The sequence below is a fragment of the Lissotriton vulgaris genome, chromosome 1_1 (genome assembly GCF_964263255.1).
Source record: "Lissotriton vulgaris chromosome 1_1, aLisVul1.2, whole genome shotgun sequence".
NCBI classification, from domain to species: Eukaryota; Metazoa; Chordata; class Amphibia; order Caudata; family Salamandridae; genus Lissotriton; species Lissotriton vulgaris.
The window spans coordinates 324,655,541-324,682,762 of NC_141685.1; the positions used below are offsets into that span (position 1 = coordinate 324,655,541).

General features: G+C 44.6%; 1 protein-coding gene across 6 annotated transcripts in view; it reads right to left on the reverse strand.

Annotated features, from left to right (window-relative positions):
- MKNK1 (MAPK interacting serine/threonine kinase 1) overlaps positions 1-27,222 on the reverse strand; it is a 237,830-nt gene that overhangs the window by 193,386 nt on the left and 17,222 nt on the right. For all 6 annotated transcript variants that reach the window (XM_086952367.1, XM_086952369.1, XM_086952372.1 and 3 more), the window contains one exon: positions 135-230. In XM_086952367.1, the coding sequence (XP_086808493.1) occupies positions 135-230 (96 nt within the window). The remainder of the gene's footprint in view (positions 1-134; positions 231-27,222) is intronic.

The window sequence follows — 27,222 nt, forward strand, 5'->3', positions numbered from 1 at the left end:
CAATTGGTCAACTTGAGAGCTATAGTTCAATCAGTTGGTCAGTAGTCCCATACGAGTTACAGAATGAAGTACATGTCAGGTAAGGAGAGGTAAAAATGGCCTAATAGGTGCACAGCACACCAACGGTCACAAACCTGAAAAAGTTCCAGTGCGGTCTTCTGCAGCTCTAGTCTTTTTCTTTTTTCGTTTACCAGCATCTGGTATAGGAATAGGCTGACTGCCCACCATCTCTGAATAAGAAGTAAACCACACACAAATTAGTATCATGCAACAGATCTGCCTTTAGCTTTGACATTTTTTTTTTTCTGGCTAATACCGCCATCCATAAGGAGGTCTTACATCAGACTGACTTTTTGCCTTAGGTCAATGACATGAAAGATACTAGAATGTAAGTGTGGAGATAAGCCTCTTACAGATCTACATCCTGCATTTAAAGGTTTCTGGTTTTCCCCAAGTTAAAAAGGAGCACAGTTAACCAATTTGCAGCCTAGCAGACTTAACGCTTTCTATGCTGATGACGGAACTGCTCCGTCATCAGCTGCGGTGGTGCTGTGCTGATGACGGAGCGGTCCAGTCATGGCCCTGCCGCCGCGCAGCGCTGATTTCGCGCCTGCGCGGCGCTTCCTATTGAGCGGGTGGGGCCATGACGGAACCGCTCCGTCCTGAGCACAGCCCAACCGCGGCTGATGACGGAGCGGTTCCATCACCAGCATGCGGCCGCCGCGCGGCCGTCCCCTTAGCACTGCGGCGGAATAGCCGCCGCAGTGAAGAGGTTACATAGCATTCTGAACTCTAGCATCACTGCAATACACTAGTTGTTACATGGTGGTAAAGTTTTCAACACCAGATTAGACCCACATTTGATTCCCATGACTAAACTTCAGATGAGCAGTTGATTGAGGCACCAATAAAGGTAACGACAAGCAGACGACAATTTCTACTTTGCACGCACATTTGAAAGGGACTGCAGCTAAAAAGTACCCTGTCCAAAACGAGTAGGTGGTGGGGTGGGCAGTGTTTGTGGAACTCTGTTAAAGGACATCATCATAAAAGGGGGCTGGTGTGCATTGCGAACTTTAAACAACCGCTCAGTGATCACTGCTACTCTAAAAAATACAAAAGAGTCATACTTCGACACTGATCTTATCAAAAGGCTCCAAAAGCTAGACTGCCATAGGGCAGCACTGCTGAAGGCATGATGGAATGCTACCTCCTCTGGTTCTGCACCTAGTCAGTGGTTAAAACATTCACAACTCGGAGATCAATGTTCAAATACCTCTCGCACAGGCACAGAAAGTTGCATTAGTTCTGTCGATAGAAACTAGTGATTGAGACAATATTCAGATGTATCATTTTTTTTTTCCTCTTCGAAAATAAGTTAACGCCTTTGTTTTATAACTCAATTTACACAATGGAGCTATTCAGACTTTTTTTCCCCCGTGGTATAGCACTTTGTTTTTATTATCCTTAATTTTGGTTTTGCGTAGCAAAATGTTTATATCTGCAACTACAAGACTGTTTTTCTTAGAAGCACAACGGCCACTAAGCTCAGTGAGCAGCTTCTCAGCTTTGTGTTTGTTTTCTTCCTTTCGTCCTAAACATGACAAATGTGTTATTGCTGATTTTTTATATATGTGCCAATGCTATTTTTATAGCAATGGTTTTAAGTAACTGTGCTAAACTAATAAAACTTCAAACTTCAATGGAGCTATTGCCAGGTTCTAGTTACCATATCCAGAGCATCTAGTAAACATATAAATTATAGAAGGGGCACATAGAAAATGCATGTGGCTAGCGCTACACCATGAAATAACCTCACAGGATCCAAAGTGACATGGGCGAGACAATGAATCACCTAAATGCAGCATGAATTACTGGAATCCATGGTCAAAGTTATCACCCAAGATTCTAGAAATTAAAAATGTCCCTTTGTGGCTGAAAAAAAGCGAACCAAGGGAAATTGATACTAACCCCTAAGGCGCGGGCGCGATTCTGCGCCCGTGCGGCACATTCTGATCGCGGGTGCAGTCATGACGGCCGGGAGCTATCATCAGCACACTACCACTGTGTGCCATGACGGCTCTCGGCCGTCATCAGCATGGAAGGGGTTAAAGGAAGCAATGAGAGTCATAATACATTTGCTTCAGCCAGCGTTCGCTTACACCATAGGAAGCGGTAATAGAGGACAGATGGGGCGGGGGTGAGAAATTAGCATGTTAGCATAATCAGTGCACACTGCCAAATTAAAACTAAGCTGCAACAATATCAATTCCCCCTGCCCAGGTGAACTGCTTACTACTAAAACATTGCTCGTATCTAGTCGTTGGATCACGCAACAGGACACGGACAATAAATCAATCAGGGGTTTGTAGAGTGCACTACTCACCCGCGAGGGTGGTCTCAGTGCTGTGGAATCTGGATTGAGGATGTTGGATTGACACCATGTACAACTTACATGTACTGAAAAGGAAACATCAAGGCCATCTGAAGAGAAGTTCTAACCTCCTGCAACAACGGAACTCTGAGGTATAACGATTTTTTTTTTTTTTTTTTTTTTAAATACCACACAATTTACCATGCAATACTCCCTCCCCCAGGATCTCACACAGAGCAAGTATCGCAATGAAAACTAGCAACAAATAACTGCCTAATCAGTAGTCCCCCACCCCCACCCCCCCAAAAAAATAAAAATAATATGCTTATGTTCATTGGCAATGGAGTGGTAAGTGAAACATCTAGAACAGACACATGGAAGAAACTACAACCATGAAAGCAAGGACACCCCAGCTCATTCACCATGGAAATTAGGCCACATCACGCAAGATGCAACAGGAGAGGCCACTTAAAGGTGCCCACATGTAGTTTGCTGCCAAGAAACAGGTATAGGCTGCATGTCAAGCAGACTGACATCACAGCCTAAGAACCATTAGAATCCCAAAAATCCAAGTAAAGGAAGCTTGCACAATATCATGAACTTCTAAAGCAGATTCTTTGCAAAGGCCCAAGACAACAAAGTTTGACAGCCAACTGTGGACGGCAAATTGATTACCCAATACACGACTCATGATGTACCTTCTGCATTCACAGACTTGGGATAGACGGTGGCATGACCGAATGGAAGTAGGTGGAATCTAATCAGATAAAATCAATGAGGCATGGAGAAAGATGGCAGAGAAACAACCCAGCTACAGCAGAACCAAGGTATAGATGTAGTTAACCACTGAATGACATAGCAAATTACCTGCAACTATTGAGTAGCCAATATGGAATTAACCAGTCTTAATCAAATCACTATTAGGTTAATGCATGCCAAAACAACTCAATAGGGTTGCGTTAGATGAATTTCTCTTATATTTTCATTAACAAGCCCCAAATACTGTTTGCATGCACCTTGCATCCCTGGCACATTCCTACGTTTTATTTGAGATTGTGAATTCATACATGTTGGCAAAGGACGGTACCAACATACTACATTTGGACAGCATTTGCTAGACCTGCAACCAGCAATACATTGAACATGCAGAACGTATGCCTAGAATAATGCATGCATGATTAGTTGGCGGATTTTTCCTTAAATTAGAAAGAAGGAAAAAAAAAAATTACAATAGACCAGAGAGTCAATTTTAGACCTACAAAAACATGTAGTGGGCTATTTCCTTGTAAAAAACTAATTGGGGTGAGCTAAAGGCCTCCCTGACCATACAATTAAAACACCATAGAATACTAGCTCTAAAACTCCCAATGTTTGGGGTGGTGCTCAAATAAATCTAACATCCAAGACCACCCTCAAAATATATCGAAATATATGCAATCTTTTGTCTAAACCTTTAACTGTTAGGACTATTGAAAACAAGGAAAAGCTCAGATGCAAGTAGGAATTGGTTCTAGTTATTCTCCTTGGTCACGTGTATTGCCAGTCAATCCCCTCTAAATTGATCTGAACCATGACCAGGGCCTTCATCCTTTGCAGATGACCTCTTAAATGCCCGGTTCCTGAACTAAAGTACAGCATAAAACATTTGAATGTTTACCCCACTTGAGTATACTGCAAGGCCTCATTCCTTATAGAAAGCCTGGTCTTCACCATTTAATTCTTTAACGTAAAGGCTGGGGACTTATACAATGTTAAAGATTCAATGTTGTAGAAACACAGGCAGCAATTGATATTCGAATTATACATACTTGCCCGAATTCTAGGAGTGGGACTAAACTATGTATAAAAGTGCGTAATCGATCTGGACATGCTGGATACTAGATAACTACTTACATTATCTGTGTAACTCAGGCCTGCCATTTAAAATGAAATCTTGTTGCATTTGACAACACCAGGATCTACTGTGAGAAATAAAAAAACTGACTTGCTTTTTAAACTGCGCCATTGATGTGGAAAAACTCCAGAAAGTGCCTGCAGAGTGATACACGTGGATTTAAATAAGTTTTCCCAGGGAGAAAACTTGGCAGAGTCGGAGGAGATGGCATACCAAATTGCCGCCTTCAAAAGAGAAGCCCTAGAGTATCTTAGCCTGTGGCAACTAACTCTAAACCGTACCATCATATGTGTTAATTGATGGCTATATCTGGTTGAATTGCAGCATGATGGGTCAATGTCTAGAAAAGTGGGCAACCTCAAAAATCTCGGAAAGTGACCTAATAAGCCATGTGCTGCCCAAACCTGGAAATATTCCAAGGAAGGCAGATACTTTGCATAAATGACTAACCAATTTAGAAGCCTTTTCCTTAGTTTCACCATTTAAAGTTGCGACGGAAAACATTAAGCTGCTTTGGAGTTTAAGTGATCAAGATGCTCTCAAGGACAGTCTTTATCATCCAGGCAAAACAAACTCCTAAACAAGAATACTCTTTGTGGCAATTGGGGACGAGTGTGCTGCAAGGCAGTCAGCTTACAGTGCTTTCACCAAGACTCTCTGCTTGTTAATTTCAATCTTAAAGCTCTGAATACTTACAAAGTAACTAACAATTTAAGAGCTTTTTGAAGACCTGTAGCAATGTAGTCCAAAGCTCACTGCGTGATCTGCATACTGTAAATGTAAGGAAGCTAGTTTAGGGACACAAGTCCCTTGAACCTTAATGGCAACAGGCACATCTGCAGTTTGCACGTTAAAGAGCAGTGGAGCCAGCACGCACATCGGTTTCAGCCCTCTGTTCTTTTTTTTCTCTTTTTTTAAAAATGGGATTTTTCATTGTCACATGTACCCTTGTATTTCAGAATAGAGACGGAATGGCTCTCAGTAAAGGACTTGCCCATTTTTGAAGTTTGGACCAAATAATTGAACGGTCCACTCCATCAAAGGCCATTCTGTAGTCTATAAAGCAAGCGAACAGGCTGGTCCTTTTCACTTTTAACATCTCCTGAATCTATATCCATACTAATATAATAAAAACCCAAACTTGAGGCGGGTAATCTTAGGAACCACAGCACCAATCACAACACCCAATACAGAGTTGGAAAGGGCAGTTGCAGCAGAAGGACATAGGCTATGCAGACAAACATATACATTTAAAAAGGTAAAAGAACCGTGCCAGCGAAGTAGTCCCTTGTGGGCGTGTGCTGGGGGCGTGACAAATGCTGGGGGCGTGTGGTACATTCGACCCTTCATGCCATGTCTCATATTGTGTGCTGTGGGCGTGTGCTGGGGCATGGGCGTGCGAGGGATTACAGAAAAAAAAGTGTGGTGCTCAATATTTCATTGTTTTTTCTTCCCAGGTTCTGTACATTCCAGCTCCGGGTGTCCACCCTGCTCCCTTTAAATACCCCAGCACCCCATAATCATAACCCACCCTTACTCCTAAAATACCCCAACACCCTAAACACTAACCCATCTTAATCCTATAAATATACCCTGTACTCCAAAACCCAAACCTATTCCTAAACCCTAAAAATACCCCTGTACCCCAAAACCCAAACCTAGCCCTGAATCCTAAAAATAACCCTGTACCCCAAAACAAGCCCTGAACCCTAATACCCCTCTGCCCCCAAACCTACTCCTGAACCCTAAAAATACCCCTATACCCCAAACCTAGCCCTAAAAATACCCCTCTACCCCAAAACCCATACCTATCCCTAAACCCTAAAACTACCCCTGTACCCCATAACCCAAAACCCAAAACTATATCAGAACCCTGAAATTATCCAAACACCCCAAAACATACCTCAGTACCCCAAAACATATACCCCTATACCCATACTTACCTTATCCAAAAAAAAAAAAAAAACCTTTTACTATTCATGCATTTACAACGAATTTCGCTGTAAATGTATGCGTGGTAAAAGCATATCAATGTAATGCCATGCGTTATAATGGCATTGCGGAGTCATGGTACTTTCGTAATGAAAGTATGCGGAGTGATGGTACGCAGAAAGAAAGTTGCGGAATGGGTGTTAACCCTCCCCCAGTAAGTACATTGGTGGCACGGCGGCCCACATCTCCAGCAACACACTCATTTTTTCACCACCGATTTGAAAAATGCACAGGTCTCTTATTGATGGCCTGCACTGACATACACTTTTAGACACCTCCCGCTACAAGTTCCAGAATTGCGAACTTCAGAGCTGGAGAGCTGGAGAGCTGGAGAGCTGGAGAGCTACGTTCGAATCTCGGCATCAGCTTAACATCCTCTCATTTGTGGTAGGCACTGGGAGACAAAGCAATTTGCCTGGAATCAATGTGTTCTTCTGTAATGTAAATTGTGCTCATGTCAGAGTTTGCGCTATATATTATTGCAAGGAAAAATAATGTAGGGAAACTAGAGTTCACACACTACTGAACGTGCACTCTTAAGTGCATCAGCAGTGCACTGTGAATCGGAGCGTTTCACAGGCCTGTCACAGATAAGAAATGCTATCAAAACAAAATCCTACAAAACAATATACTACTGGCCGGCAGCAATTCATACCCGGACAACGTCAGGACGGGCTGCTAGTAATGAAAGAAAGAGAGTAGGTTATCTAATGTGCTGTTGTCTCACCTAAAACCAGTTTGTGTGAGATATTTAAGTAATCGAATCAGGCTACGGTTCTAGTTAATTCTAATTGTTTTGGTATAATGTGTGGCCCCCAAATCAAGCAAGGCAATTATGCTATAGTTACCAAGTATGGCAGGATAACCCTTCTTAAAAATCTGATGAAGAAAAGTACCCTGCCATGAGGTGGTAACAACGCTTTGAATGTGCAATAAGCTACATTTGTTATAAGTGGCAGCCAGTAGGTCAAATTCTATTTTAAAAAGTTTGCTCGGAGTGCCATAAGGTCCCGGGGCACTGTGTTTTAGAGCACTTTGTCGAACGCATTGCATAAGCCTCCACTGGGGAAGGGGCATAACCAGGTGTAAATAGACAGGCCCACCCCTGTGACTCGTCCATGTATACCAACTATGAGAAATCCAAGCAAGCTCAGAAATGTTCTTACCCAGGTCTGCAGGATGCATTGGACCTAGCCTGTTCAGAAAAAGCCATAACTCTTTTATGGAGGTAGATTTGCAGATTTCAACCATCTTTTACCCACTGAGTTTCCGAGTGAGTTGTTTGCCTACTAAATCTTCTGCTTATATTATTGTACACGGGGATCACACCCTTTCATGTTTGCTAAATTAAAAAAGTAGAGCTTTAACATGTGTAACAACTGTTAAAAAAAATGGTTTAATTCTCCGATTTCCTGACTGAACGAAGTATTCAGGGGGTTTAACTCCTTGGGAGAAGTAGGGACGGCTTCTTAAATTGTGTGAACAAGAGTAATAAAAAAGAAAAAGTGTATACCAAATGACATCAGATCACATATTGTGCTGCGGACCACTAGGGTCACATAGGACCGGTGTAAGATCCCAAATACAGGATATAGCCAAGTGTCGTTCAGAGTGCCTATGGTGGGGGAACCAGCAGATTTGCTGTAGTAACTGAGCCGGTTGGAACTTCAATTAATTGATAACCCTAGTGCCAATGTACAAGCCTGTTGGGCAAACTTGTCAATTTCCAGATGAGAGGTAATGCTAAAAGAAGAACAAATGGAAACAAAGGCAGAATCAAAGATACTGTTTCAAGGTCTTGAAAAAGGAGTGTATTTAGTGGGGTGCCTCCTTCTACCCTACCATTTAAAGAAAGTAGAATGTACGCATGTAGCATCCTATTGAACTGGCAACCCATCGATTCAATACATTGCACGGGTGGGGCACCCAGGGAGCCCACCAAAGCTGATCAATCTGACTAACTATTGAATCCTTTATAATTTAAATCTTGCATATGATTTAATCAGTCACCGTTAGTAGAGTGCATCTATTGGGATACATCGAGGCATATTTGATTAGGATTAAAAGCAAGTGTTCGCTAACCACAGTTTTAAGTTTAGCATTAGGATGCAGATATACATTAATAAGGACCAGGTTAACCGATCTCCTGCCGTCTTTTAGAGTAATAAAAAGTTAAACGAATTTTACCCGTATTGGTGGAATTGCAGTCCAAGGTGTAAGAGACATAAGCCCCCCCCCCCCCATTTGCTCTTCACCCCACGATTACCCTTAACATTTACATGCAAAGTGTGGTACCCGAAAAAGACAGCCAGCTCAGACAAGTTTATTGAATGCAAATCAATGTGCGAAACAAAATTGCAGGAATGGGCTTCTTGCAATATTTTACAAGTATCCTGCCCCCTTTGTACAGCAAAACACTGTGCAAAGGGGGCAGGTTTGCTGATCTCTGAAGTCGCTATTCCCTTTTTAGGTCTCGGACCGTAGGCTGTGCTTGTGCAGTCTCGTTCTGAGATTTAATGTCTTAGTATGGGGGCTTTAAACCGCCCCTCTTCTCCATTGGCTGGCTTCCTAAACAGAGGCCCGCCATTGGAGGAGAGGGGCGTCTCTCCATTTTAGCCCAGTCTTTTGGATTCGGGGGGTGTTTTTTGCAGTTTTGAACTCCGTGACATCAGTCACTCAACAGCAAAAACCACGCCCCCGAATGCGGAAATGTCGGCGCTTTTCTGACGCCATTTCTGCCCGACCGCCGCAAGTAGAGAAGCTGCAGAGTCCTCCGGTGAGTGCTTGCTGTCCGGCCCCCTCATTGCTTGCTGTCCGGCCCCCTCATTGCTTGCTCACCTACCCCCCCCCCCCACCCCCCTCGTTGCTTCGGCTTGCTCTCCTGCCCCCCCTAGTTGTTCGTGCTTGCTGTCCTGCCCCCCGTGCTTGCTCTCCTGCCCCCTCGTTGCTAGTGCATGCTGTCCTGCCTCCTCGTTGCTCGTGCTTGCTCACCTGCCCCCCTCATTGCTAGTGCTTGCTGTCCTGCCCCCCCACTCGTGGCTCGTGCTTGCCGTCATGCCTCCCCTCGTGCTTGCTGTCCTGCCTCCCTCGTGGTCCTGCCTCCTCGTTGCTATTGCTTGCTTTCCTGGACCCCCTCGTTGCTCGCGCTTGCTCTCCTGGCCCCCCCCCTCGTTGCTCGCGCTTGCTCTGCTGGCCCCCCCCCTCGTTGCTCACGCTTGCTGTCCTGGCCCCCCCCCCTCGTTGCTCGCGCTTGCTGTCCTGCCCCCCTCGTTGCTTGCGCTTGCTGTCCAGCCCACCTCGTTGCTAGCGCTTGCTGTCCAGCCCCCCTCGTTGCTAGCTGTCTTACCCCCCCCCTCGTTGGTTGTGCTTGCTCTCCTGCCCCGCCCATGTTTGTGCTTGATCTCTTCCCCCTCTCTCGTTGGTTGTGCTTGATCTCCTGCCCACCCCCCCGTTGGTGGTGCTTGATCTCCTGCCCCCCCAATCGCTGGTTGTGCTTGCTCTCCTGCCCCCCCTCCCCGGTTGTGCTTGCTCTCCTGCCCCCCCTCCCCCTCGCTGGTTGTGCTTGCTCTCCTGCTCCCCCCACGCTGCATGTGCTTGCTCCCCTGCCCCCCCCGTTGCTTGTGCTTGCTCTCCTGCCCCCTCGTTGCTGTTGCTTGCTCTCCTGCCCCCCCCTCGTTGCTTGCTCTCCTGCCCCCCATCGTTGCTTGTGCTTGCCTCCTGGCCCCCCATCGTTGCTTGTCTCCTGCCCCCCCCCCCCTCGTTGCTTGCGCTTGCTCTCCTGCCCCCCTCGTTGCTTGTGCTTGCTCTCCTGCCCCCTCGTTGCTTGTGCTTGCTCTCCTGCCCTCCCTCGTTGCTTGTGCTTGCTCTCCTGCCCCCTCGTTGCTTGTGCTGGTTTTTAAATCTGGTGGAACTACTTGCCTAACAGGTAGCAATAGTGGCATTTCTAACATGGACTGGATAGCAAACATAAGTCGCCAGAGAGAAGAGATTTCCCCAGGCCTGTAATGTGTCCTTCAGTTTCATATTCTCCAAATAGTCTTTGCTCCTCAAAGGACTTGGTCAGGGACCACAACTCCATGCACAATATCCTTTGCAGTAATTCGATGGGCATTCGATAAATAATGTAAGGTTTGCTCTGTTTAGTAGGTCCTGTTGCCCCCTTGTCTTGTACTTCGGAGCGAGAGGAATGTAGGACTGAACCTCTGTGGCACCGCATACATTTTACCAGGCAATAGTAAAATCCCCTCCATGCTCAGGAGCCGGCTTTCCATCTGGGTTCCCACACTCGCTTTGAACAGTCTTCCTAGTCACTGAATGGTCGACTCATACCATGCAGTACTAAATTAGTTACTTCAATGACCAGATTGTATTTATGTAGGGGCAGACTGCGGCCCCCTAAATGGCTTCAATTTTTAAATTTAAAGGGGATTGACAATTACCTGGAAAACAGTGGTAGCGTAGGAACTTGTAAAAGTGTTAAGGCAGCAACTGCCCGGAGTTCTTGAATGTCTATTAACTGACCAGCACCAGCTTTACTTGGTGAAACTAGCTTTGCGGCCCATACAGCTTGTGGTCCAGCCGTTGCTCGAGTAATATGGGTTTTAACCATATTCGTAGGCAGGGGGTTACAGATTGTAACAGTAAAGGGGAAGGAGTTGGGGAGTTGGATGGGAGGCTAGCAATTACTGTACCAGTGATCGAAAGCTTGGTACCCATTTTAATAAAACCCCACCCAAAAAAAAAGTAACAAAGATTTAACAGGAAAAACGTTAGCGTTGGTTTAGGGTTGAGGGAACTTGATAAGGTCTTCTAGCATCGCACCTTTGATCTTAGGCAGTTTTTTTCTTCTGTTAGTCAGAGGTCTAAAAAACCCCAGTGGATCTGGAATGGAAGGTACCTCCTTGCCATCCGCACATTGTTCCTGTAACAGGGGGGGCGGGGGGGGGGGGGCAATAGTGAAAGACAGCTAATACTTCAGATGGTACATCAAAACACCTATAAAAGGGTCGGCAATCTTGCCAACTGCTCAATGATGGGCCAACAATTGCATAAAATGTAGAAGGTGGCTCTTTACACAATCTACCCCTTTTTGGTATATTATATAAAGTCTAGGTATCCCCGATGAGTGGTGAAGGCTTGTTTTAACAATCCCAAGGTGCTCTTTGTGGTAGTGTGGGCAAAAGCACATACGGGTACTTATTAGCGAATTACCTTAATTCCAGGATATTGGTTCCGCAAGTATGGGATAAGGACCAAGGCAGCACAAACACATCACCTTGGTAGGCTCTGGGGGAATCAGGGTGCAGAGGGGCTTTACGACGTTGGGTGCCCTGTTGGTTTTAATGGGAAATGGTCCTGGGAAAAAGGGGCTACAAATCAGATTGAATCCACAGAGGTGGTTGGTCTTGGAGATGGTTTGACGCATTAGTCAGGCAGCTTACCGTAGGGGTGTAACAGTTCTGGTAGTCGACCACACCTACCCATTTAATTTCCTGCCAGTCCTCGTGCCAAATTGGCCCAAAGCAGGGGGTTGGCATTTCCCCCCATCTGGGGAAGTTGTGATCATATCGAAGAGGAGACAAGCCTTTAAACCTCCTGCCTGGATATGCAAATTACTTAACCATCTTGCTTGGAGAAGGTGATGAGAACTCTGGCCAGACCAGGCATGGTTTCTACCCTCAGAAAGCATAGGTCCTCACCTGCTGAGGGGGTCAGAAACGGGCCTGTGGTGGCAGGCCTATCTACCCCAGTAGACTAGTAGGTTCTCAGGGGGCACACCTTTGGTTGGATGCATTAATAGATCCACCACTTGAATCTGTGTGGGTTTATTAATACAAGGTGTTTGATTCCCACCACCATAGATTTCAGTGAAGCTATCACGTAGCTGGGAACTTGTTTCAGTGTCCAGCACATGCACCCAAAATAGCCTACATGTTCACTTGTGATATCCACGAATTAACTTTGAAATCACAGGGGCATATTAGCTCATGCAGAAATGCCCACACATGTAGCACATGGTGGCTTACTTATCCTGTGTACCATGCCTGCATGCAGTATGTGTACCACGTCTTCATGTCCCTCTGCACCATGTCACGCAGCCTGCAGAGCTAGATACATTGGCACACAACCACAAGTCAGAGTTCCATGTGCCAATTTGTATGCGGATCAAGAGTACTCACCATTCAACTGTTCCCACCTGCTGCGATTCCAGGAAAAACAGAGGTGGATGAAAGTTAGTATAACCTACTCGAGAGGATGAATTGACATAAAACTTTAAAAAAATGCATGATTTTTTTTGGGTGTCCTCATTCACCGTTGGCAAACACAAATAAACGCTAACAGCCCTAGTTGTGACCTGGGCGCCTCGGGCTGAAGGTATTGCTATGCCTTAGGCCGGCCGGCCTGCCCTTTTTGTCTAGGGCGTGGTGTAATCATAGGACCAGAGGCTTTAGACCAACCTCTTTTCCCCACTCTAACAAGGGGTCCCAGACCATACTATTTACATTATGTGTTATACCAACTTATGTGTTATACCAACTTCAAGGCGTGCTATTCTCAATACAGCTCTGAGCCAATTCTCATACAGGAGGGGGGGGGGGGCCTCTAGTAAACAGCTTGGTGAAGAGGCGAATTTAGGTATCTTTTTGGGAGTGTAACATAGCCTATTTAAGACGAAGAAATGTTTTTTCAGAAATGTTTTTTCTTAAGAGAAGCAGATTTTACAAATCTGTACAGATCGTGGAGAGATGTTCCGTATAGTGTGCTTGAAGCATCCTCTAGGGGCGAGGAGTTCCAAACAATATGTAATGATGGTGTATGTCCTTCCTCCACCTCAAGCATACTTCTATACCAAAAAGCTACTTCTTTTTTCTTATACCCTGGTGTTAAAAGGTCAGTTTCTATATCCCAATTGCCAAAGATGTTAGGCTTCAGAAATCCAAGAGAAAAGTCTACAGAAAACTAAGAGCAAAGTTGAATATATTTGAATCTGGAGAAAGATTCTCCAATCTTCAGCCTCAACACCTCCCAAGGAAGAACCCCTTCCGTTGTTATCAGGTCAGACCAAACTGTTATACCAGCCCTTTTGATAGGGATAGAAAGACTATCTTTGAGGCATATTGGTAAGCCCGGGGAATCCCAAATTGGAGCTCAGAGTAATATTTTATGCCCCATCTAGCCCTAACTCTGGTCCAAACCAAAACCTTTAGATGTACCTTTTTATAGAACTTTGGTGGCCCAAACTTATACAAAAAACCGGGCCCTCCCCCTTCCTGGCGAGCCATGATCCCCAAGATCTTTCCCCAGTTGGATTCATCAGGGTTGGAGAGGAGACTACGGATGTTCTTTAATTGGAAAGCTGGAGCGTATCCCAGGACATCTGGAAGAGCAAGACCTCCCTTCAACAACCTTCTTTTCAATTTCTTCCACGATAACCTGGAGTTCTTATTAGCCCAGATGAAACTTCCAATTTTTCCCTGAATTCTCCAGAGCATTTTTTCAGGGAAAGGCAAGGGAAATCATATTAAAAAGGTATGTTAACCCGGGCAGTATCACCATTTTAATCAGATTGACTCTGCCAAATATCGTTAAGGGGAGGTTCTGCCATCTTGAAAATAACTGATCGATATCCTTGGCCACCCTCTTTGTTTATCTGGGGTATATTGGTTATGTCAGGAGTTATAAGTATGCCCAACTATCTGAACTGACTACTTTTGACTCCATGCCAGTTGTTAGTCCCAACACATTATTTCAGTTTTTAAGGTATTAATAAAGTAGCCTGAATATCGACCAAAATCAGACATAATCGTCTCTACTCTGGGAAATACCTCTGCTGGATTATTTGTATAGATCATCCGCGTACAACGCGAGCTTACAACTATACTCATCCACTTTGAACGGTGTAATCTGGTCATCCAACCTCAGGGCTTGCGCCAGGGGCTTGATGTAGAGGTTAAACATGAGGGGCAATATAAGACACCTCTGCCTTGTTCCCCTGCTGATATTAAAACGAGATTTCAACATACCGTTCAACAAAATATTAGCCAAGGCACCTTCATAGCAACCCCTCAGTACGTGGGGGAAGATTGTCCCAAACCCCAGGACATCCCATAGATAGCCCCAGTTGACGCGGTTCAAGGGCTTCGCGGCATCATATGCAGCCACAGCCAAGGACTCCGACCGTGCCACAGCCAGATCTATGCTGCCGATCAGCTGGGAAGTCAACTCATGGATATGCCTTCCAGGAATAAAGCCCCTTTGGTCGGAATTAAGGAGTAAGGGAGCCAATCTGGCTAATCTCCCCGCCAAAATACTAGTGAAGATCTTGTAATCCTCATTTAGCAGGGAGATTGGCCGAAAAGAGTCTGCCTTAAGAGGGTCCTTACCAGGCTTGAATATAGGGACAATTGTGGACTCCTTCCAAGAGGGTGGCGTCTTACCCTTCAGGCTGTATACACAATTAAAAAGTTCAGAGTCTTGGACGTAGAACTTGCTGAAGAGCTTTGTATACATCGCCAGGAAGGGCGTCAGGACCAGCTGCTTTGTTGTTCTTAATCTTTTTTATTTGAAGACTAAACTTCTTCAATCGCATTTGGTCCATTCAAAATCTCACGCCCTTGGTTTGTCAATTTAGGTAGGGCCTTGCTCTCTAACCACTGAAGTGTATTTTTAGCACTCAGAGACTGTTCTTCCTTATACAAGTCAGAGAACATCGTAAGAAGGCGTTCTTCCATCTCTTCATGTTTGGAAGATCGTGCCCTGGTCATCAATAATCAATTAATGTTATTTCTGACCCGGTCTGCCCTTATATTACTGGCCAGGGTCGCCCCTGCTTTCTCTCCATACTCATAATTCTTCATAGAGTAATTAGCCCACTGCCTTGCCTTTCTGGTCCAACAATGCTCGATATTCAGATCGGAGGCATTCTAGATCTGCGATAAACTATCTGGATGCGATTTCTGCCTTGAACTCTCCAGCTTGGAAATTGTCTTCCAAGATTTTAAACTTCAATTTTTGTTTCTCATTATTGGAACAGATCAAGCTATGGAACTGACCTTGAATGTGGGCCTTATATGTATCCCAAACTATTTCTATAGGCGCTGATCCCGAATTATCAGAGAAATAGTTGGTAGTAGACAGAGTAGCCATAGTAACCAAGTCTGGGTCCTTCAGGACAGTACGTTTTAGAGTCCACCTGGGAGTGATAGCACTGATGAAGACCCCTTTCGAAAGAACAAACATTACAGGGGCATGATCAGATAGTATACTAGGTAGGCAGGCAGAATTTCTATCTCCACCAATTTGTCTAGACATAATCTATCCATGAGAACATAATAAAGTCTGGAGGCATGTCCAAGCTTTTTACTAAAATATGTAAAGCCTAGCTAGTTTCCCTTCTTAGCTCTCCAAGCATCGATTAGGCCAAGCTCATGCATCATATTTTTCATAGCTTGTCGAGATATCGGAGCTACAATATGGCGGCTATAGTTGGAACGGTCCTGCTGGGGTATCAAGGAGGACATTAAACTCCCCTCCTATGACTGTAGGAGTATTAACCTGAACCAAAGTGGACTATATGTTTAATAAGCTAGAAGGCTCATCTATGTTTGGTCCATAGTATGATATAATGGTTAGTTCCTTTCCACTAAACTCGGCCCCTGCTAGGACCCACCGCCCCGTCTGATCTGTTGAGCTAAATTTGTGCCGCCACTACCCACTTTAATCAAAATGGCAACTCCCTTATTAATCACAGACTGCCCAGAACAAAATGAAGCAATCCATCTAATTTTTCAGAAAAACTCCCTTGCCTTAGTGATACTCAAATGGGTTTGCCTGGAGGAGGATTATTTTAGCTGGAGACTGCTCTAGATATTTTAAAATTAGCATACGCCTCAGTGGACATCGAAGCCCATTAACGTTCCAGGATATGTTATTATCCGCCATCATCTAGTCTCTTTCCCCCTGGAGCGTGGAGCGCCCACTTTTCTAAATAAAGGCATCTACCGATTGTGAAATAAGGATTTTTTTATTTTTTGCTACCATCACCCACCCTCCCTGGGGAACCCTCTCATCCTTCATGAGCATTATGCTCCTTGACGGGACTCTCTCCCCCCCCCTTATATATATGGATTGAAGAGAAAAAAAAGAAAAAAAAAGTGTGCATTTTTCGCGAGTGATTTAGCTTGCTTTGGTGTATCAAGGGTAAATACCTTGGAAATAAGAGCAAAAGGATACAGGAGAAAGAAGGTATGAAATATAATATTCCTACTATCCCTACCGCCTAACTACCAGCTGCATTGCCTCATCATTCCCCTCTTTTCCACCCCCCTGATTTTTTTCCAATCAGGATATCTGCTTCTTCTACATGATGGAAGTTATGCATGCGATTGTTCCACATTACACAAAGTGAGGCGGGGAATCTAAGCTGGGCACGCGCCCCTAATGAGTTGAGTATCGCAAGTCTCTTCCCCATCTCCCATTGTTTGGACGTTGTGATATGAGAAACATCTGATCGTATTGTAAAAGAGAAGGGGGTAGAAAAGGATGTTGATCTTATTGAGTAGGAGTTCGAAAAGGGGTGAGCCCTCAAAACTCGTGGACCTGGGTCAGTAAGTAAATACAGGGAAAGAGTAGTCAGAGTTGGTTAGAAGTAGTTTTACAATGATTGTGTTAATGTATATTAGGAAACACCACAATTTATAATTCACAATAAATATGCTTGGCGCAATGAAAGTAAGGTATGCAGTGTTAAGAAATGAATTGTATTTATTCCACATACAAGTCTATTCATTGTACCTCTAACTGCACACAATTACTTAAAAGTCGTCTGCATGTCATCAATGTAATTGTAAATTTGCATAGTTGAGGCTCTCAGTGAAAAGAGAAAGGGGAGTGAAGGGTTTGTGAGGGACAAGGTAAATGTGGTGTGACAATGTTGCATCGCATTCAAATCATAACGCCTTTACAATCAAGGTAAAAACAATGTTCCCACAGTACATCACACATAGGTAAGATTAGATCATTCTTTTATTCTATGGTGTGTAGAATTTAGGCGTAGTCTACGTTTCGACCCCGAAAGTGTAGAAGGGTTAGTTTTCCCTCATGTTGGGGTCTTCATCAGGACAAAAGAGAGAGCCTGGAAAACATAGCATTAACTGGTATTAGTGGTCTATGTGGAGTTGACACTTTAATGTAGGTTGAATTTGGGGATTACCTACATAGAAAAAGGCGGACGGTAATTCAGCGTCACGTCTAGGGCCCGGTCGTGCTCCTTATAGTTTCTGAAATAGGTTATAATGAGGGAGGTTTTGAGCGGGAATGCTAAACTCATTAGGCCAACTGGCAGGGGAATGAGACCTATTGGTTTCCACTAACTTAAAATTGGCATCTTATAATGTAGTGAAGGTCGTGGATATTTCTTCATGTACTTGGCTTCACCTTACGCCACACATCATTCTAAATGGGGCATGAGACCAGTATTGGTAAGATTTGGTAAATTCGACTTGTTCAATCCTTATTAAATAGTAGACTAGGAAAGTGCACACTGTTTGATTACACCGCCGTGTAGTAAAACATTTATATACATTCTTAGCAGGCAGGCCAGTAATGTAGCATTGCTCTCTAATTGCGGATATTACGTCCGTGATTATCGTTTGAGCTTGGTTTACATAGTGAAGGCCAGCAGGAGCTGCAATTGTCACCGTCGTATCGGCACAATTAGTATACCCATTCTAATTCTGCGGGTAAAATTAGTAAACTAATGCCGTGCATCTGATAATAATGCTGGTTACTGATTGAGTGAGAGGCTAAGTAATGGACAACTCGTTACGATCTCATACCTTGTGGGGAACTCCAGCGGACCACTGGTGTCGCGTCCTCCGAGGTTGTGGAGATGCGGTGCTTGCGGTGCTGCCGCTAGATACTGGTTGCGGGAGGGCTAGTCTCAGGCGGCCAATCAGCAGCTGCCATGTGTGTAGGCCGTGACAGGGCTCTTCGTAGCGCGGGGGACTGTCTACAAAGAATGTTCTGTAGACCTAACTAATAGTGAAGGTTTGGTCTAAGGGATATTAACCCCCTAGGTGATTTGTTCATGTTGGTCTTTCATGTAGATTTCGTATTGCTGCGTGAAGTAAACATTACTCTGCACGTTGGCTCCGAAGGTGGGGCAGCACTTCGTATAAAAGTACATTAGTCGGAAGGCTCGCAATGCCGTTGTTATTGGGAGGTCGGTTATCTAGATCAGTGCAAATCTGCTCTAGAATGCGCCCCCTTCCCTTTATGTGAGGTAAGCTTAGCCTGAATTATAGATGGAGAAATGGATGGGGTTTTATTCAGCGAGTTTTGTGGAGCAGATGTTAAATTAGCTGCCAGATTTAGCGTATAGCGGGTGACTCTCGTTTGATGTATTTTCCTTTGGTCTAGTACTGTTACAGTTACCAAGCCCAAATCTAATGCGGGAGCTTAGAGGCCACTAACCACTGCAATATCGGCTTCTGTCTCCATACAAAACTTCTTCCTGCTTTCAGAGGAGACCAGGGCAGAGACACCCACTGGCAGGGGACGGATTGTATTCGTCTCCAGTATCAGAATGTATTATTTAAGTTGCCAATTTCCACACACTGATTCCAGGCTTCTGCTTTCTTAAAATCTGGAGTATCGACGGAGAAGTGAGTCTGCGTGCTGCTGACTGCGGGTGGGGGGCCCCAGACCCGATTTGCTCCCGTCAGGGTTCGGGGTCACTGGCCTGCGGCCTTAACTGGGTCGACCGTGGTTGCGAACAAAGACTTGTCACCCTTCGCAATTGCACGTTCGAGATCCTGTCTATCCCTCCCGTGGGTGCCAGAATCACCCGGGGAGGTGATCGTGATTGATACCGAACATGAGATTATGGATCGAACGGTGCATGAACCATCGCTGCGGTTAATACTGGCAGAACTTTGGGCATTCCGCTCACATGTGGATACTTTGCTGAGAAAGTTGGACTCGCTCCTATCTGAAATTCTCCAGGTGGAACCGGGCCCGGCCTTATTGTTGAAAGAGGATTCTGCAGCCATTCCAAACGCGGCCATTTTGACTCAGTGCGAGGACCCCATGAAGAAACAAGTAATGGAATCATCGGATGGTGCCCTGGTAGACTTTGAAGATATCGTCAGGCGTTCCCCTCCCGGAGACTTTTGTCTGACTTTCCATCTCCTTTGTGGTCATGTTCTCCTTTCCTGGCGACGCTACGACTCCTGTTCAAGACAAATTAGGACTGTTCATCTCGGAGGGAGAGTTAGTCTGCATCTACGGTTCTTGAGGACTCACTGCCTGCTGGTAGCCATGGGCTGATTTCTGCTGACTACTCTTCTCTATTGCTTCTTTGTGTGCCTCTGGGTCTCGCTGGAAGGGGTTTGTGTTTGTTCGGAAGGGCCAAGGTTAAGATGATCGGGATGGGTTGGCATGGCTTTTACAAGTGTTGGACCTGTAACTGTTTGCTCTAAGAGGCTGGGCGGAGACTCACGGTACCCTCTAATTTCTCTACATTGCTGTCATAAGGTTATCTTTTACTGATAGGGGGTGGCTGTTTCAGGCGGGGGGGTTTAAAGGGGCTGGGAGCCCACATGAATAGCCCCTCCTCCGCTCTTCTTTTTCCTACCTTTGGGGTTTTAGTTGTGAAGGGCAACAGAAACGCTGCTAGTGGGGTTAGGCTGTAGCCATTTGCAGGGGTGCAGGGTGGGGGGCTGAAGGGGGTTTATTTTGCCTTTTTTATTTTCTATGGCCTTCTTTCTTTCTTTTTGTAGGGTCAGTATAACTACGAATCATTCGGATTCTTATCGTATGCTTGTACTTCGTGCTTTCGCTTTCACGATATCTTGATTTGTGGGTGGGCAGGCCTTGAGTATTGGCGCAAACATGGAAATTTATATTGTGTGTTCTTTTGTATCGACCTATATGCTCTGGCACCAAATTTCCATTATAGTGGTCATTACATGTATATCCTGGTTTTTACCCTGCCCCCCCCGCTTCTTCCGTTTGATTGTATGGCTCCTGATCCTCTCTTATATAATATAAAATTAAACCTCTGTCCTATCCTGAATTCTTGACTATGCATTCCAATAAAAGCTTTACTCTGAATCGCTGCCAGACCTTTGGGTGGTCGGCTGATGAGCTGTGTCGTATTGTGATATTAACAAATATAAATTTGTCTAGCGGCCAGCCCCCGCGGTTGTAGGACCATGCTTGTATTTCTACTGAAAGCTAAATGTTTTAAAAAAACAAACCAAAAAAAAAGCAGCAGCAACTTGCCTGTCAGGCCGCTGCTGTGACACGTGGACCGGCACACTTATGGAGGCAATAGCAAACCCACTCAGACACTCGCACACATACTCCGCTGAGACACTAATGCACTTCTTAAAGGTTACAATTAGGAAATAAAATAAATTTAATTAAAAAGACAAAGTTTAAAAGGAATGTTCTGGTTAAGCCCAGATAGAGTGAAATTCAGCAGTTATTAGTTAACAGAGCCAAATATGACTTCCGCCCACACAATGCACTGCTTATGACCTCACGTTAATCAGGACATCATCCACAGAACAACTCGCACCTATTCAGCACTCACAAACCCATACAAGTACTCACCTAGCCACTGACTTACCCAAACAGCAACTCACTAATACAGCCACTCACACATCCAGTCAGACATACAGACCCTAACATACCCACCCATACAAGTCAGTCACCCGTACAGCCACTTGCACCTACACTCACCCATAAAGTTACTCACACCCACAGATACCAACACATGTACACACTGAGCCAGTCACTGAGACAGCCGATTGCTTACTCAGTCACCGCCAGTCACCCATACACCACTTAGGCACCCATCCACACACACACCCCCATAACATGCCACTCACATCTACTCCCCTCACACACCCATAAAGCCACACTCACACAGCCATTCCCACACAGCAAATCAGACACGCACTCTCATACAGACAGCCACTTTGTGTACTAGTAATGAGCACTACTACTTCTAACACTAAAGCTATGTAGTTACTATACATTTAATACTCAAACTTTTAGAAAGCACTTGTGAAGGAAGCTGGCTCTGTATATACTATATCATAGTGAGGTAGTGTGCACAGAGTCCAGTGGAACCCCAAAGGTAGGCAGAGGAAAAGTTAGTTAGCACCACTCTCTATTTGTGGTAGTGTGGTCGAGCAGTAAGGCAGTATCAGAGGAGAGCGTTAAGCATTTGTTGTACACACTCAAGTCAGCAAATGAATTCACATTCTTAAAGACTGAACCAATAGTATTTGTATAAAAATATTCTTTAGTCATTTTATTTCATGGAGCCAAGCAAGCCTGGCACAGGTAAATAAGTACTTTACTGTAATTTAAGTACATTTGCAATCCAGACTGTGGTACAATTTGTATATTTACTGCAGTGTTACGGATCATGAAATGCTTTTCAGAATACAGACATACACTATGAATGGGATTTTCATTAAGATTACCGGTAAGTTACCTTCGAGATTACTTTTCTTATACAGAGTAGTATACCTGGATACTACTCTGAGACGTTTCCTGTTAACAGGTAAGTAAAATAGTTTTTGTTAAACATTACAATTTTAGGTTTTCACACTCCACACTTGGAAACTTTCACAGAAAAACAGTCAATGTTATCCTAATGAGGAGAATAGTGTTATCGGTTTTGGAGGTACGTATTCGATAGTGGGAGCTGAGGTTCTGGGGGTAGACTCAGGGGTCCCACAGGGTCAAGGGTGCACTCTAGTTACATTCAGCGGCACTAGGGCGGCCGGGTGCAGTGCTGAGGCACAATGTTATCCAATGGGGGAATAGGGGGCAGACAGTTGGTGGCTACTGACGAGCAGGCCACTGGGTTGTGGGAGCAAAGCTCCTGGACTTAAGCTGCACTGGGGCGGCAGGGTGCAGAGTGCAGAGTGCTGTTTTGTCGTACAAAGCCCTGTGGCTTTCAATAGGGTGGGGGGGGGGGGGGGGGGGGGGGGGGGGGGGGAATTGGGGGTTAAGAGAACAGTAACGAAAATGGTGGGGCGGCACTAAAGGACTCCGTGAAGATGCAGGATGACCTGGGGGGGGAACCTAACTCACCCGCCACTCCATTACCACCTCGGACCTCCAGGCAGCAACAAGACAATAGGTCCACACTTCCGTGTAAAAGCTCAGAGGTACCTGGAGAAGAGGAGTTAGGCAGCTTTCTTGTGTAGCTACTGCACAATCCTTCAGTATGGCCTAGTCTAATGGATTTAGACTATAGACTGCTTCAGTCATGTAATCCAAAAAGGGAAACACTTATGTAGGCACTAAGGTTAGTGGCCCATATACCAAGATCTTTTCCTGGTTTCACAAGTGGCTATAACGCCAAACAGCTCAGGAGGTTTTACTGGAGCACCATTCATCCAACCATTGTGGCATGAGCCCAACAGGAGCACCCGTCTTTGCCCCATTAAATTTAGGACTGCTTTTTATCATCTAGAAGGTAACCCCCGTCCTACTCTTCAGATTAATCTAAGCAGTCTCAGCCCTCACCAGTAATACTTAATCTGCATAGGAACGTTAATGTGACTTGCCCTGCATGACACAAAACCACTGTTCTATGAAAACATAGAAGAGGAAACGTGAACTGGGAGGTACTAAGAGTATTAAACATGAAACTTCCATTCCAAATGGACCAAGCTAAGCAGGTTTGTTTTGATCACACAAAAGATGCTAAGTTTAATTGCCATCACTGACTTAGCCACTCACCTGAGCCTGCAAAGCAGCAAGTTGAAATCAGTATGTGTGTCTCGAATAATAATGGGGGTGCACAACTTATAAAGTCCAAAAGACAGAAAATGTATGAAAGTCTTTATTAAGTCAAATGGTTTCAATTTAAAACCAGTTGAATCAGAAATCAGCCAATGTGTTTTCGCTTCCACACTGAGCTTCCTCGGGGAGATAAAAATACAAATACATAAATAGTGAATATAAAGACAACATGTATAGTGCGCAAACCTACATAAAAAAAAAAACTTTAAAAAAACAACGTTCCAAGACAAGAAGTGAAAAGTTAACCATGGCTGGTGCAGTTAACAAGTCAATCAAAACCAGCATGAACTCACTTATGATACAGCCTGAATCCAGCTAGAGGACTTCAACAGCTGTTAATACAAAAACATACTTTAAGTGACAGGCCATGACCTTCTCCAAAATCTTAAGCTAGAGAAAGAAAGCCCTGTGGAGAGGATCGTGTGATTTTTCCGGGCCAAGGACGAGCCTCTCAGTCTCATAAGAGCTCTTAAAATTGGATTGTACAGTGCCCTTGAAATTTAACAGTTGATGTGCCCTTGAAATTTAACAGTTGATCAACTTAATGTAAAAACCACAGTTTAAGCAACATGACCAGTTTTACGAAACACCTTCACTTCCACAATTCAAATTAAAAGAAATGGAGTCATTTGTGGTTAACGATAGCTATGCCACTAAATTGTATTTTCTGTGGGCAAATTGAGTGAAATAGTAACTACATTTGGCTCGAAATGGAGTATGGATTTATTTTAAGAGATTTTTCCTTCGAAGAGCTTCTGCTTGCAGTGAAAGATGCAGACCCAGTAACATGTACGACTTAACCATGGGCAAAATATATGCTTGTTGTGCAGTTTAAAGCTTATTTCTCAGGAATGACCTTATATTTTGGTTGCTAGGTTCTCAGCAGGCCTTAATTTAATTCTTTCACACCACTGGAGCCACGTGTAAAGTGCATAGTTTAGAGTTATACCAAGAAGGCAATTTCTCAATAGGTCTTCTGTAAAGCCAGATGAGAATGTGAGGCCACTGCATTTCTTTATGTAGGCGTTTCATACTGCCACCAAGTTCTGTTGTCTGCTGCTCATTGTTTATTAGAGGGGCCTTCCTGCAATACCAGATATGGATCTTGGTAGATTGGTCTTACAACAGTCTTTTGCACTCATTTACAACATAGAACAGCAGTCTTTTGCACTCATGGTATGAAAACCACTCAATTAGCCGTTCCAAGGCTGTTCTTAATACTTAGTTACGTAAACTAACCTTCAGTTTAAAAAGGTGCAAGTAGCAGAGACCTTGAATATTGATCATCACCTGGAATAGTTAGTTTAATTACCATTTAAGGTACAATGTGAATGCATGGTTTGACTATGGTTAATATTCACTATGGTGGGCCTCAGATCAGTGGCTGTTAACATTTGACTTCTGGGAACACTAACTGATGCAGGGGATCTCAGCTTAAGTAATTTCTAACAATGTTTATCTCAAAATACATGTATACAGCAAATTATATATTATTTAAATTCACAAACAAAAGTGTGATTATATTAATTACTGCTCGTCTCTCCACTTCTCATCCGGTGCACTCACAGGTGGGTGCATTTAGTGGCCGTGGACAGCCGCAACGTCTCAGGCTCAATTTCGGAAAGAAAAAAAATAAAACGCACTCACGGGGGAGCTTTTCACAACAGGCTTAGTTTATTTTGAAGCGAACAAACGTGTTTTAGTCAAGCCTTCATCGGTGTTCAAGATCCCCCCACCCCCCAGTACTTCGCATGTCTTTAAAAGACGATTCCCTTGCTAATGACGCTTTGTTGGTTTTTCACCCCTTCGAGAGCCCCTGCATCACCACTCTTTGTTGGAAGAATTAGCACTTTACACAATACCAAGCCCTGTCAGCTGGAACCCCCGAGGAATCTGGTTTTTGTTTGTAGGAATTGAGAGGCGGGAGACTAGCCTTTAAATCGGTAGTCTCACGCCTGAATCGGGAGGGTTGGCATGTCTGAACCACATATACCACATAAAACTGTAAATACATGGATTAATGCCGTAGATCGGCATAGGTCCAATCTAAAATAAACCATAATTAATCTGCAAATCCTCATTTAAGTAAATGTTAAATGCGCTGATTAGAGTGGAATCTTTACTCACGCAGTCATGCGAGTTCGCATACTTGTGTAGTGCTCTCATACTACGATGGCCTTAGAAATTGCCTGTCCTCCGGAAAGATCAGAGCAGGGGGTAATCCTCCGAATCCCTTCCTCACCAAGCAAACTTGCTAAAATGAATTTATTAATAACATTTACTTAAATGAGTATTTGCAAACATTGCCTGAACTTAAACACTTACAATGCACGATGGGAAATGTATTTTAAAGCAAGTCATGTGACCTAAAGCTTTTAAACATGCACTTTGCATTTTCAAATGTTCTCACCTGTGACCAAGGCTGTAATGGACGCTAAAACACGCAAGGACATGAACACTGGGTGTGCTGCTGTGCCTGTGAATAAATTCCACGTCTACGGAATTGGGCCTCATTGCTTGGTCATGGTGGTGATTTATGGGCTGCTCCGTGCCCATTGTCTGAAGCCACCCTGTAGGGTTGGGGCTCCTTTAATTCGGAGGACTGTGTTTGGATTCAATTTGGGAGCATGACCCACTCACTATCATATGCCCACGAGAGGAGATGCTAGTGAAGCAAACTTGTGATGGTGAGTAAGGGATTCAGAGGAGGATTACCCCCTGCTCTGATCTTTCCGGAGGACAGGCAATTTCTAAGGCCATCGTAGTAGGATATAAATATAAAATCCAGGCGCTTGCAGGTCATGAGGGCCATTCAGAATTCCAGGAGCTGCAGGTCTTGAGGGCCATTCAGAATTCTGGACACGAGGCGATGGTTGGGAGTTGCGTGGGGAGTTCCAGGTCTTTGCTGCGATATGGGAGGTGAAGTGTCCACTTGTGCTTTGGTAGATGTGGGTTGTTTGAGCAAGGGAAAGGGAGGCGGAGCACAGACGGTTTGTGGAAGTTCAGGCAGTTAATGTAGGCAGATCCTTGGTTGCGTACAGCCTTGTGTGGGTCAGCAGCTTGACTTGGCACCTTCTGTACAGGGAATCCAGTGGAGTTGCCGTAGGTAGTGTTTGATGTGGGCTCGTCTGGAACACAGGAGTATGGAGGAGTTTAGCAGCAGTGTTCTGTATGGTCCAGGATCTTTGTAGGGGTGTGTGGAGATTCCTACGTAGAGGGCCTTGCTGTAGTCCAGTCACTGGTGAGGAGGGTATGTGCCACAGTGAATCTAGTATATGGGTCGTCACCACTGTAAGCTCTTACGTAGAATGTGCTTGAGTGAGGAAGCAGCCGGAGGAGACTCAAGATCTGAATTCATAAGGAGCTGGTCCCTGACGATTCCAAAGTTTCTGGTGTGGTTGAAGTGAGTGGGTCCTAGGTCTGATGGCCACCAGGAGTCGACAAATCCACTCATCCGCTCGCATTTGAGAGGTAAATTTTATGGAGGTTGAGCTATTTTTTAGGTCCTACTCGCCCTTTCTGGAGAGTCGGAAAACATACTAACTTTTGTCCTCAGTGTTTGAAAACAGAGCAAATGTGACAAGGTTAAAGGCCTTTTTATTGCTCACAAAGCAAATTAGCAATAAAGATGCCTTTAAATCTTGCTATCTTGTCACATATACTCCGCTTCCAGAGATGGAGGTCAAGTAGGTTACTTCTAGGTCAAGGAGCTTTTTGAAGGTACTAGACCTGCAGGACTAGTACCATTTTGAGAGCCCTGGAGTCATTCCATATGTTGCAAAATATCAGTACTTCGGTCTTGTAATGTTCAGCTGCAGGCAGTTCATCCAGTTGAAGGCACTGGTCATGCATCTATGGAAGTTGGTTCTGGTGGTGGTGTGGTCGGCAAGTAATGAGACTAGTTGTGTATGGTCTGCATGGGAAATTATATAGATATCGCGGGATCTGACAGGCTTTGTTAGCATGGTCATATATGCGTTGTAGAGCATGGGGCTGAGGAATGAGCTATAGGGTTACCGCAATGGATATCTTTGGGTTCAGAGGTGAAAGGTGGATCCTCAGAGTTCTCCCTTCTGAGTGCATCCCCTTGGATGCCAATGCGGTGTAGCAGTTAGAGCAGAGTGTGGCG